The following is a 14,135-nucleotide window of genomic DNA, read 5'->3' on the forward strand; positions in this document are numbered from 1 at the left end:
GCATTGGCCCAACTAGGGGGCTCTCTAACTGGTGGGGAGGTTGTTATATCTTTGCAGGTGGTCTCCTCACTACAGGAGCTCACTCTGCAGGTGGGGGGAGAGATATAGGAGAGGTGGAGAATGAACTCAACCTGGGTGTCTATTGTCTTGTGTAGTTTGGGAGATGATTGGATGATGGGGGTGGGTGCAGTTTTCTCTGGGGTGGAGTCGGGTGGGCTGTGGGGCTGGGCGGTGCTGCTGCTGCGGGCCCCGGTCCGGATGGGCCTGGGCCCCCTTGCCCTGGTGGGTTCCAGAGTGTGGGGGTGCCTACTGGGGTCAGCGGGGGAGCTGGCCCCAGGGAGGGGCCGCTTGCCCCTCCCTTTCTTCCCTCCCCATCCTCAGCTGCCTCCCTATTCCCGCTCCACCACACCCACCCACCCACACAGGGCTTGGGGTGCAGGTATGTCACCAGGGTGCAGGGGAGGCACTCCCCCTCTGTCCCCTTCTGGCCGCCTGTGCCTCAATTTTATTCTGCAACCTAGACATCCACATTACTCACACTCTCACATAAGACACACATATAGGGCCTTGGGGGTGGGCACGTTTTACAGCATCCAGAGGATGGTCGGTGTACTCCAACCCACCTCTGGCGCTGGTGCCCTACCCTCAATTTTAAATGCATGTAGACACTGAGGGTTTTCGGGAAGAGCCGTGCTGCTCTCTGAGAGGAAGCAGGAACCATGCTCTCCTGAGTTTTAAATGCACTTTAGAACAGCACACAGCAACACTACATATGAGCGGGCGTAGGGAGGTTTGGGGTCTTCACTCACCCCGGTTCTGTTAGCCGTCAGGGCTGGGGGGCTGGGAGGAGGTGCTGGCTGTCAGACTGGGGTCTGGGATGCGGGGCCTCCCTGCTACTGCAGATAAGGAGGTGGTCCGCTTGCCTCCACCCCAGAGAGAAGGGTTACATCTCCTGGGTCTAGGTGCGGCTTGCCCCTCTGGGGGCGGGGGTACCTGGACCTGGGATATAGAGTATGTTTGGGGAGTGCGACTGTCTGTGCAGTGTCTATTTGTGTCTGTCTACACGTTGGGTGAGTGCCGAGTATTTGGTTGTGCATATGGGGTGGGAATGCACGTCTGTGTCCGCGTGTGCCTGTTCGTCTGTGTCTATATGTCAGGTTGGGTCTTAGACTCAACCTCTCTGGGTACATCTCAGGCCCTCTAAAGTACGGAGGCCTATCTCCCCTCACCACACTCCCTGCCGGTGGCTGATGCCCTCAGACGTTGGTGTGTTGGTGGTCCTTGTCGTCTGGGGCTGGGCGCTCATGTATGTACCGGCTCACTCCTGGTGGCCGATTGGCGGGGCCGGGCGCCTGTGGCCCGGCTGGGCTCCTTCCGGGGGATGGGATGCCCTCAGACCTCTGGGCCTGAAGCTCGGTCCTCTCTAGCACAGCTGGCTGCCGGCAGAGCCCGCGGGCACACCACTGCAACCCCCTCTGGCCTCTGCTCCGTAGCTGCGGGGCGACCTCTCCTTTGGGGCTCTACTCAGCTCTTCCCAGGAGGGTGGCACGGTTCCCCCCCCCCGTTTGGTGGTCCTCCTCGGGTCCTTGTACTCTGGGGCCTGGATCTCCTCCATACCTGCTTCATACCCTGGGGGACGGGGCTATGGCTCCCCACACTCCCTAGCAGATCGTTACATGGAGAAACCTTTGGAATACAAGCATGCTGATCCACACAGGTATGCACACAGGTGTACACACGGGTATTCACAGACGCGGACTACAGCTTTCTTGGCTGCTGCCTCAAAGCACATTGTGCGCTGTCTATCTTGCGTGCTGCACAATATCGTTTATTATTTAGCATCTACTGTTATCTACTGCTAGCTAGTTTATTGTGATGGTGCTGTTTTTTTATTATGTTGCTCTTTTGTTGTTTGCTTTCTCTTCTGTTTTTTTTCTCCATACAGGTGACCCAGGTGTTTTGTTTGTTGTTCTTTCTTTCTTCCCCCCCCTTCTCACCGTCTCTTCTCCCCTCTGGTTTTCTTTCTCTCCCTCTCTTTCTTTCATTCTTTCTCCCTGTCCTATCCCCCAGTCATGTCTGTCCCGTTTGTAGCAACTGAAAATAAAATAAATTCATAATTATAATAAAGGTCAATCAAATGGACCAATATGGCAAGGCCATGATGATCCACTTGGTAAAATAAATCCGCTTGGCATCTTTCTTGGCCTTAAGACAACAATTCTGATGGCTAAAGATCCAAACGGGACACAAAAAAAACACAACAAAAAACAACAACCCAATGAACAGGACAAAAGATAAACTATGGGCAAGAGTAGAAAGGTCAATGACATGCAGTTACCTTAGTATAATGTATGTAACCTACCCCATCATCTCCTCAACTAATGGGAAAATCAGAGCCAAACTTTGCATGGACATTATAACACATACAGTGATTATTAACATATGCTTGCAAAATATATAAATCTCAATCTTTACTCTGGTATTTTTGGATCAACAGAAGGCTTTCAGGAAGATTTTGGGGAATGCTGATCCAGTCCAGAAGTAAAAGAAATAAATGCATGAATGCAGGTATTCAAAAAATATATGTCAAAAGTCATACAAAATAGTCTTGACTGGTTTTTATATAGTGCTCTACTCTACTCTACTCTAAGCACTCTGAGAGGCCAGGGTTTGATCCACCAACCTTCTGATTAGTTGATGACCTGCTCTACCTCCTGCATCATGTACCAGTTAAAAATGCTAGAAATGTTTGAGTTTAATTTCATTCAGTTTTATTTCTATTGTGTGTGTGTGTGTGTGTGTGTGTGTGTGTGTGTGTGTGTGTGTGTGTGTGTGTGTGTGTGTGTGTGTGTGTGTGTGTCTCACACTCACCAGCAATGACATGTGGGATGGTAGTGATATTGAGCTTCTGCTCTGTACCTTTAACTCCACTTTTTGTGTCCTGCATTTCTAGCAAAATCGACTCCAGCTGAAAACAGAGGTGAATGAAAAAGATTAATATAAAGAGGACAAAAGAGACACAGCCTTTGGAGGCTGTCACTGTCGTCGAGATACTTAAACTCTCCCACTTGGGGCAGGAGTGCCCACTCCGTGTCAGGAACCCTGACACGGAGTGGGCACTCCACCCTTTTCCAGCTGAGAACCATGGCCTCAGATTTGGAGGTGTTGATCCTCATTCCCATCACTTCACACTCAGCTGCGAACTGTTCCAGTGCGACCTGGGGGCCATCACCTGATGAAGCCAACAGAGCCACATCATCCAAAAACCAGAGATGAGATTTTCTGACCACCAAGAGGAAACCTTCTGCTACTTGGCTGCATCTAGAAATTCTGTCCATAAAACTTACGAACAGAATCGGTGACAAAGGCAGAGCCCATCACCAACCGGAAACAGGTCTGACTTATTGCCGGCAACACCCCATACTTCTGAAGCACCTCACACATGACACCCCGAACACGGTCAAATGCCTTCTTCAAGTCCACAAAGCACATCTAGATTGGTTGGGCAAACGCCTATGCACACTCAAGTATCCTCGAGAGGATAAAGAGCTGGTCCAGTGTTCCATGACCAGGACGGAAGGTACTGCCCCTGACCTCCATGCAACCTTGTAGAGGTGTGTCAACAAGACAGCAATACAACATGCAGAGCCTTCAGGAACTCAGGGGGTGCACCTCACCCTCCACAGGAGCCTCTGCCAGGGAGTTGTTTAGCAGCCTCAGAGACCTCACCCCCAAAGATGGACGAGTCGTCCCCCTCATCCCCAGACTCTGCTTCCTCCAGTGGGATTAAGGAGGTCCTCGAAGTATTCCTTCCACTGCATGACAATGTTCAATGTTCAGCAGTGCTCCACCTGCAATATACATAATGCAGGTACAGCGCCGCTTTCCCCTCTTGAGTCGCCTGATGATTTGCCAGAATCTCTGCAAGGCAGTCCAAAAATCTTTTTCCATGGCCTCCCTGAACTCCTTCCACACCCGAGTTTTTGCTTTAGCCATTGCCGCATGCTGCTTGGCCAGTCGGTACCTATAAGCTTTCTCCGAAGTCCTACAAGCTAACCAAGCCCGATAGGCTTTCTTCTTCAGTCTGCTGGCTCCCTTCACCTCCATTTGGTTCGGGGGTTACCACCACAACAGTTACCAACACTCCTGCAGCCGCAGCTCAGTGCAGCAGCTTCAGGCAATGGAGATGCTGAACATGGTCTATAGAGTTCGAAAATGTGACGTCATTTCCAGGGTAAAACCACAAAGGATTGTAGGTACTAGCTTGCTACAAGAAATCCCTTTCACTGGAAAGAACGGTCACTATCGCTGCCCCCTCTCTCTTCCATGCAAAGAGACAGACACAACGGCCGGGGACGTCGCTGGGTTTTCTTTGTCCAATTTTGGTGGATTTTAATGCTGTGGCTGACGCCAGTGGACTTTCAGTGTTGTTTTGACTGTGTGTTCTAAGTGGCCTGGGGTGTTTTTAACTGTTTAAAAAAAAAGTGAAATAAATGATATTTTAGTAATCGAGTTTTATATTGTTCTTTTCGCTTGGCTACTCCACTGCTCTGTCCATTTTTTGAAGGGTTGCCCTTCACTTAGAATAAAACCTGGTGTCCACCTACATATCTGGCTACTCAGAACATGTCAGTGTCCTGTACCCATCCATCGGTAAACTGGAACTGGGCTTGTTGCAGGGATCTGAAGTTACCAAACACTTCATGAGTGTATGCACTCACACTTAGGAACATATAATTATAAATATGAGCGTGATGAAGGTGGGGGCAGCACGCTAATGTCTTCAGTCCACTCTGTATGCTCGTATGGGCCAAACCCTTTCATTACTTTGTTGTTTTTCCTCGTACTTTTTTTTTGCCTTTTCGTCAAGTCTGTCTTTGTACGGACCTGCCGTGTTCTTCTTCGTTTTGTACATAACTGTTTTTGGGGCAAATAAAATGCAAGTAGGGATTAAAACAGCAGAATGAATGGTTACCGGTGCTGGAAATGCTAGCGCTTGATGCAGTGTTTTGATTTTGCTGCCACTTGTACCCACAATGCAACGCACACAAGTCACGTAGTCTGTCGATCTCTATCCGGTTTTTAAAAAAGACACTAAAAACAGTCAGTGTTCACTGTCGGCTTCTCTCGGTTTTTATTACCGCTAATCATTTTAAAGCTCAGTTTTTAAACCCTTCCTATGTAACTACAGTCCATGCAGCAGTATATTACTGACTAACCTCGTACTGTGGATGGATTATCTCAGTTGTTCTCCTGACTGAAGTTTACAGCATCCTGCCATGTGATTGCATTTGTCCCTAACTATCGGGAACGCTCACATTAACTTTTATCGAGTGGAAAAAAGTCCTCCGTTCATTAGCATTCGTCCTCCAGCTTTACTATTTATGTTATGCTAACATAGCTTTGTCGCGCTAGCGATGACGTAGCACATCATTATCTACCAGCTAGTCCAACTTCAGTAACCCTGCAGACGTCACTGCTGTTTAGTTTTCTGTCTTCATTTATGTTGGAAGTGATAGCAGAGCTGTAACTTCCTGCTAACTTCTAACTCCGTTAAATGTCATAAATTCCGTCTTCATGGATGCCTGGATGTTAAACTTAATTGGTACACCTGGTAGAGCAGCCACACTGATCATTTTATGAAAGATGAAAGAATTTAAAGAGTTTTTCAACTCTCAGTAATGCTGCAATGATCGTTTGACTTTGGGACCTGCAGCGGAGTTTGGGCCCAGACATGGCTAACGACGTTAGACTTAAAGACCGGACTGGGACTCAATGTCCCCAGTCTCCCTCAGAATGCTGTTGAAGCTTTGCCGGAGGTGTGTGTTAAAGATCTCACGGACCACTGTTCCCAGCGCACCCTCACTATACGTTTAGGTGTGACAGGTCTGTCCAGCACCGCCCCCCGCCACCTGATCCAACTCACCACCAAGTGTTGATCAGTTGACAGCTCAGCCCCTCTCTTTCAGAGTTTTTTAAAATTGGAATAGTAGTAAACTGGGTCAGAATAGCGTTCATACTGTAAAACACCAGGCCTACTTTATAAAGAATCTGATTAGTTAGGTTAATACTGGAATACTTCTTTGTTTATCTTATTCCTGTGTCTTTGCTTCATTGTGCCAGTGAATTGTTTGAAAGTTAATATTTTTATCTGAAGTGCATAACAATAAGGTTGTTCAGATGCTTTAGACTGCAGTGACACCATGCTGCCAAACAATAACATTAATTAGCTTTTAGGTGGACTAAAAGATTAGCTTCAGCAAGCCTCTTATGCTGGCAAACCAATCATGTTTAAATCTCATGCAAATGCATGGGTATCCCTTAGATACTGCATGCAACAGAAAAATCTTTATATAATCTTAAGAACAGGGGGTAGGAAAACAAGGTTACTGCAGCTCGCGTGCTTTGTATTTTTCCTTTTTCACCAAAGCAGTTTATATAGAAATCTAGAACCTAACGTGAAAAAGCCTTTAATTATTAAAGAATGATGGATAATCAAAATATATTACAAAAGGAATACATAATAATGCTATAACAGAAATGCTATTGACCCACCTTTTTGAGGCAATACAAACGGGGCTGGAAATGTTGTGCCCGGTTTGGGCGCGCTGTTCTGATAGTCATTTTTGCAGATGAATGACGAGCGAATCAGATGTAAAGCAATCAAATCAAATCCTGGTATGAAATGTCCCAGTTAGAACAGGTTTAGTTGCTGACAGGCAAATGCATGCCTGCAGTGAACAGAGGTAGCGTCTGTGAGGAGACTGTAAGACCGGAGGCTAAGGATGGATTAATCCTCCAGTCAGCTGTAAGCTTTTTCTCTCACCCAAGGCAATTACAGAGAAAGGCCTGGCTCAGACTGACAAGAGTCAAGATCGATGCTGTGTCTCAGGGTACAGTGGTAATGGCTGTAAGTAAGTAAAATGTATTTATATAGTGCTTTTCACAAAGTGCTTCACAAAGCAAAGAATGAAAATACAACATGTACAATGTAAAACAGCAAAATACAACATAAAAACAACAAATTAGTTGAAAGCTTGTCTATATAAAATGTCTTCAGCTGTTTTTTAAAAGAATCGATGGAGTCGGTGTAAAAACAGTGTCAGAGAATCCACAGCCATGGTGCTGCTGTCTGAAAGGCCCGACCACCACGAGTTTAAATAGAGTGTGTGGGGCCGCCAGCAGACTCTGACCTGATGACCTCAGAGCTCGGGAAGATGAACGCGGTTTCAGCAGGTCAGATATGTACTTGACCATGTAGGGCCATGAAGGTTAGAACTAAAATTTTAAAATGAAACCTAAAACTTACAGGCAACCAGTGAAGGGAGGCTAAAACTGGAGTGATATGAGCTCTTGTGTTGGTGCCTGTTAAAAGTCATGCTGCAGAGTCTGAAGACAATTTAAAGCTGATTTGTTAAAACAAATAAAAAGACCATTGCAATAATCCAGACGGGAAGAAATAAAAGCATGAATAATCATCTCCACTTTGACACCATTAGTCCCAGTTTTGAAATATTCCTTAGATGATAAAAAAAAAGTTTCGGACCAGCTGCTTAGAATCGAGCCACATCGAGCTGTCAAACATGACACCGAGGTTTCTGAGGCTCGATTTAACAGAAGGCTCTAAGAAGCTGATATGCTGCCTGATTTCTGAGACCATGGTCTGGAGCAACAATTAGAGTTTCTGTTTTATCAGAGTTTAGCTGGAGGAAGCTGTCATTTAACAATTGCTTAATTTCTGTCAGGCAGTTACTCAAACTAAACAATTTATGAAACTCAGAGACTTTAAAGAACAGTATAACTGAATGTCATCAGCATAGAGATGGTAGGAGATATCATTGTAGCGCCTAATAATTTGGCCTAGGCGGAATATATAAAGCATAAAGAGAATTGGACCCAGGACAGATCCCTGAGGTACCTCACAAGGCAAAACTGTTGATCATCACTTGAGATCGTTCAGATAAATATGGCATGAACCATTTGAAACAACACCAGTAATCCCAAACAGGTTCTTGAGTCTGGTTATCATGATCCTGTGACCCACAGTATCAAAGGCAGATCCAACAGGACCAGATCTGTGTAATGAGCAGGCCACTACTATAGATCTTGGTTCGCTGGCACAGTATGTTGAACCAGTCATCACTGATCTGGGAGTTAAAATGGAGGCAGATCTTAAACTTGAAAGCCAGGTCAGAGCTGCTGTACGATCTCGCTTTTTTCATTTGAGGCAATTAACCAAATTAAAGCCCGTCTTATCGAAACAGCTTTTTGAGACAGTAATTGTTGGGTTTATATTTTATTATTGTCATTTGTATTGAGAAACATGTAATCATTTGTGGTTAGAAGTATATAGTTGATGGCATATTGAAAGAATGTCTCATAACAACTCTGTGTAGCATGAAGAGGGGGGTGCGTTCACTCTTCAGAGTGTTCTGGCATAGATCACACACCTGCTAGGAGAGGTCGTATCTTCTCTTGCTGATATATGGTATAGCAAACACACGTATACCTGTTTGAGTGTAAGGGCCTTTTGTTCAGATGTACCGCTAGACTCCTGGCACCAGCTTTGGGGAGTCTTCACGGGGTCACATCTTGACCCCCCCTCCACACACACACACACACACACACACACATACATACACACACACACACACATACATACACACACACACACACACATACACACACACACACACACACACACACACACATACATACATACACACACACACACACACACACACACATACATACATACACACACACACACACACACACACATACACACATACATACACACACACACACACACACACACACATACACACACACATACATACATACACACACACACATACACACACACACACACACACACACACACACATACACACACACACACACACACACACACACACACACATACATACATACACACACACAGAATCCCACGTATTCAGTAGAATAATGCAAACTAAAACTACATAATAACTTCACAATCTTTAATTAGGGGAATAACATGGCATAAGATAATACTATAATCCCACACACGACACACACAGACAAGGTACTCTTTGTCCACGTGTGTCCCTATAAGAAACGTCATATGTTAATGAACCGATGCATATTCATGTAACCACAATAAAAGGAGTGCTATGGGGAAGCTGGCTGAGAGTCTGACGGAGGTCAAGTGGGTGGAACGACACTTGGCTCCAGGCAGGTCTCCCTCATGCATGAGTGACCCAGAGAACTATGGTGACTTGTGTCTTGCTTTTTGCTGTGTAGTAAATTGTCTTGAACGTTCCAGCGAATAGGTTTATGCTACAAACCTATCAGTAATCCATGCCTTTGTTACATCTAGGCTGGATTATTGTAACACACTGTATTGTGGGGTTAGTGATGCATCCATTAGGTGCCTGCAGGTTGTGCAAAATGCCGCAGCACGTCTTTTAACTGGAACAAAAAAGTTTGACCACATTACCCCATTTTAATTTCACTCCACTGGCTACACTATCCTACATTTTAGGATTGTTTTTTAAATGTCTTAATGGCACCATAGAGGCTAAGATGAACAGGCACATGGCTCTCAATACATGAGCGGGGCATAGAAAGGGATAGGCAGAAACACCAGAGGGGCCAAACATGAGCTGCTGGTAGACCGAGCAGTCGTCCTAGACTGCAATACCACACTGATGTGTCCTGTGTGTCGAAGCTTCGATGCCCGTGTCGGGTAATCTCGGGGGAGTTTTTGTGAAGCGCGTATCGAGGCTTGCTTTGATTACGTATGCAGTGACGTTCGAGGCCTCGCGGGCAGTCCGTACCACGTGACTGATTCAGGAAGTGGCTCGCCGGCTCGCGCCAGATTTGAAATAAAATGGGCAGCAAAACACAGCTGATTCCCCCGATCACATTGTGTTGTGGAATTGGATTACATACGTCCTACATAGTTTCTTGAGCATTTCTTCTTCGATGGAACCAGCAAGGAAGAGATTTTTTCTCCTCTCTTCTAATAAAGTATGCACACAGTAATAAATATCAGGAATGATAAGCATCATAATATAAATAAACAACACTACAGATCCTATCATCTGATTTCTGTCTTTTAGTTTATTAAAAAGTGAAGCGCCACACACTAGTTTGTGTCATCCAGATGCACATAAGCATGATTACACAGTTACTAGGGGCGGGTTTTGATTATCGATTAAAATCGATTCTGGCTTGGATAACGTGATATCGATTCATTAAAATCCTGAATCAATTGTTTATTTTTTTTTTCCCTGAAATGCCAGAATCTCACGTTAAACCTCACTAAATTTCAACAACCACCAAACAGCTAGAACAGTAAATGAGAGCAGGAACACGGCTTCTGCACAAAGACGTAAACACAAAGTGCCGACGGATCAGAATCAGTGAGATCAGGTTCCCCAGAGCGGCATCGTGGTGGGGGGGCGGCATCACGGGCATCGGCAAAAAAATGCTCGTACTCATGCTGCCCCGACATCAGCCACCGCGTATTGGGAATGTCACAGGCACCGATCGGTTTTCTATCGCCCATTTGCTGCGAGTAAGGACGCCCTCCGTTTGCGAGGTGCGCCTGCTGCTTGCGGCGCAGGGAGGAGAGCGCGGGGCGGCGGGGAGTCTCTGGCTGGCTGGAGCAGCGTCTAATAACCAACTCGCAAAATAAAAACAAACCAACAAACACGAAAACACCAGACATCATACAGACTTATAATTTGCACCAATGTTTTTTCTAAATTCTATAAAGTGAGCGCGAGAGCCCTCGGTGCGCCTGCGCGCTGCTGAAGTCAAAGTAAACTTTATTGTCATCTCCGCTACAGACAGTCCAGCATATAGAGACGAGACGACGAGGCTCCAGTTATAGCGGTGCAAGTAAACAAACAATAAATATAAGAAGAGTAAGAAAATAAATATAACTTTAGGACTCGGGGTAAAGGATCAATAACAATTTAATTTATAATTTACAGTTTGATGATTTAAAGTCTCACACACAACCTGTCAAAAGGGGCGGGGCCGGCTGCTTCCAAATAAAGCACATTTCATTCATAATGTTGTAAATCCAAGCCCATTATGTACTCGTGATTTCAAGTTCAAGTTCAAATTTTATTCGCCACATGCAGGTTGCCCTGCAGTGGAATGAACCCGCCCCCCGACCATACACACACGACACAGACATCATGGGGATACAAGTCAGAGAACGATTGCATTACTGAAATGTACACTACAATGGGAAAGTACAAGAGGAAAAAAAGAGACCTCTACTCATGCTGGGCTACAGGAGGACAGCATGAGAACAGGAAACAAAAAACTCCTCTGCACAGAAAGCACAGAAAATGTCCACAGTACAACATTATGGAGCACGTGACCAGCAACAGGGTTGGGTAGGGGGTGAGGAGTAATCCCAGGCAACACAGCAGCCATCCTGCCACTGCGCCGTCTCTCCAGCGGGGGCCCAGACCTGCCTCGTGTTCCCAGGAGGCAACAAGCATCGAAGGCATTGGAAGGGGAGGGGGATGTGTGAGTGCTTATCAGTGTAAATGTATGTGTGTGCGTGTCCAGAGTTCAGCTGAGACAGTGTCCTCCGCCCTATCAGGCTAAGTAAACAGTCTACCAGCCAACCCAGGTGGCCTTGCATAGAGTGGGAAGGAACAGACTCAACACAGTCGTTATCAGGGAGTTGTTGATCGGCTCCAGCCTTGGGCCCACAGCTGGCGCCGAAGGGGTATCCGCATTATGATGGTGATTTTTCTTTTGCAAAGACTCATGAGAATTTCAATCCAGCTTCCGCCCAGAGTTGTTCCGAGTGGTTTCTTCTCTGATGTAATCCAACATACATACGCTCAGAGGTGTTATTCTGAGCCTTCACTGCAGCCGTAAGTGTCTCCAAGCTCTTAACCATGCTGCCTTCAGTGAGTCCTTTCTGAGAAGCCACACCTCGTCCCATTGTTTCAATCCCAGCGGACAGCCTTGTGGGGGTTTGAACAGCCGGTTCCGCTTCCTTAATTCTCCGATAAGCCAGGGCCAAGCCAGCTCCGATCAGCAAGAACCCTGTTATCATGGTTCCAAATAGGTAGATATCTTCAGCGTCCTCGATCCACAGTCCTGCCAGGCACACGATCCTCCATTTCTGCCACCCATCCATCGTGTACACGAAAGTCCCTCCGGGGCACTCGGGCTCTCCCGAGCCCAGACTTCTTGTTGAGAAAAGGGTGTAAATAGCATTCAGAGACCAGTTGATCAAAGCCATAATTCTCTTTTAGGTTTAGAGAACAGACTGTGAGAGAGTGTTCCAGGGAAAGTAATGCACACGAGACAAGACAAGGACACAAGAGGCTAAGCAGGGAAGATAAGGGGAAGGAGGAGAAAAGTGTGACTGCCTTCGCCGAGAGCCAAACAACCCAGGATTTGAATCCTGGGTTGTGTGAAATCCCAGAAATACACCTTAGACAAAGTGAACTAGGGTGTAGGTCTGTTAGGTCATGTTGTGGTGATCCTCGGGTTGGGGGATGGGTGTTCATACTGGAGTGCAAAATTAAAACCAATGTAAGATGGACAAGAAACATTCAAAGCCATCAGGTGCTCAGTTTAGAAAAAATAGAAAAGAAGAGGAGGAGAAACGAGCAAAGATGCAGGTAAGCAGATGTGTGATTGGATGATGGCAGCTCATCCTGAAACAATCAGAATCAGAATACTTTATTAATCCTGAAGGAAATAATGTGGGTTACAGTTGCTCCAAGAAGAAATGGTAAAAATAACATTCCCGAAGAAAGGCGACTTGTTCAGTCTCTGTTTCTGTAAACGTATCTCTTCTGCTTTTTAGATTATCTCAACGGTGCGCACTGATTCATTGTGAAAGGTTAAGGCAAATCCAGGTATACACCTACAAGGTGAGGTTGTACAGTAATGGCATGTATACATGTACAAAGCTCTTTCTGGAATGCGCATTTACTTACAAAGTTAAAGATAGAGAAGACTTAGATGATTGTCATAGATGCAGTTGATGCAAATCAAGCCAAGGCAATAAGTGATTTTTAGCGGATTAATGTCTGGGGTGTGATCTGTACTGAATTTATGTAAGAAAATCAATAAATTGAATAGTTTATCTGGGAAAAAAAAAAGAAAAAGAAAGAAATGGTAAAAATAGTAACAGTAACAGACTAAACTCCAAATAATACATTAGGTTACAGATTTTAATATTAATGAGTCAGTGTCAAGTGTTGATTTGTCCTGTTCTCATTGTATGACGAATGATGATGGCTGTCTGGTAGCTGTTTGCTCTCTCTCTCTCTTCATATATGTGTGTGTGTGTTTCTCTGGCGAAATTCAGTGTGGTTCCGACAACAGTTTTATGTTAATGTACAATCCTTAATATGTTTTGTGTGTGTGTGTGTGTGTGTGTGTGTGTGTGTGTGTGTGTGTGTGTGTGTGTTTGCCCGGGGCACCAAACAGGCTAGGACCGCCACTGAGTGAGATGTCGCCTTTCTCACGGTCCGGGCTGAAAGCCGACAGCTCGCTGATGTTTCGGCGGGTCCGCGCTTTGTGTTTACGTCTTTTTTGCGCTGATTCTGAAGCTGTTAGTTTGATCTCTCTTCAAACAATATTGAGTAAACCAGCAGCAAAAGAAGATCCAAACTACGCGTCACGTAAACATCGTCATGAATTTTCTCTGACTTTGAATCGAATCGTGGATCAAATCAATTCTAGAAATCAGTGACGACACACAGCCCTAACAGTTACACAATCATACCAAAACTCTGTTCTGATAGTTTCCACTTTCTCTTTTGTATCAAACATACTGAGACAATATTCGGGATAAATAACCACAATTTATCAATAATAACAATTTTTTTATTCAGTTTAGAGGTTTACACATCATTATAATCACAGAGCCTGTTTCACTTGAATCGTCCACTTGATGGCGCAGTAGAGCAAATGAATCATCACAATGTTTCGAACCATGAGTCGACCAGGTGGATGGAAGCTTCAGTTCATCACGAGGCTTCATCTCACCATCACTAACTGAGTCATTCCACGAGAATGGTTAAAATCGGACTTGGATGTTTCCACATTTTTTACCAAAATGTATTATTTATATGTATATCCCACATCATTAAGGA

At 45.3% G+C, this 14,135-nt stretch overlaps 1 protein-coding gene across 1 annotated transcript in view; it reads right to left on the minus strand.

Moving 5' to 3' along the window:
• The window catches only part of rgs9a (regulator of G protein signaling 9a), a 42,638-nt gene extending 35,877 nt beyond the window's left edge, over positions 1 to 6,761 (minus strand). The window contains exons 1-2 of the mRNA XM_086288195.1: positions 6,556 to 6,761; positions 2,872 to 2,968 (exon numbers count right to left, since the gene is read on the minus strand). Of these exons, the coding sequence (XP_086144321.1) occupies positions 2,872 to 2,968; positions 6,556 to 6,624 (166 nt within the window). The 5' untranslated portion in view covers positions 6,625 to 6,761. The remainder of the gene's footprint in view (positions 1 to 2,871; positions 2,969 to 6,555) is intronic.
• Positions 6,762 to 14,135: the final 7,374 nt, after the last annotated feature.

This window comes from Aulonocara sp. 'chitande type north' Nkhata Bay, linkage group LG4 (assembly GCF_057382095.1).
Source record: "Aulonocara sp. 'chitande type north' Nkhata Bay isolate Kocher_YH1m ecotype deep benthic linkage group LG4, A_spYH_male_GT1.1, whole genome shotgun sequence".
Taxonomy (NCBI): domain Eukaryota; kingdom Metazoa; phylum Chordata; class Actinopteri; order Cichliformes; family Cichlidae; genus Aulonocara; species Aulonocara sp. 'chitande type north' Nkhata Bay.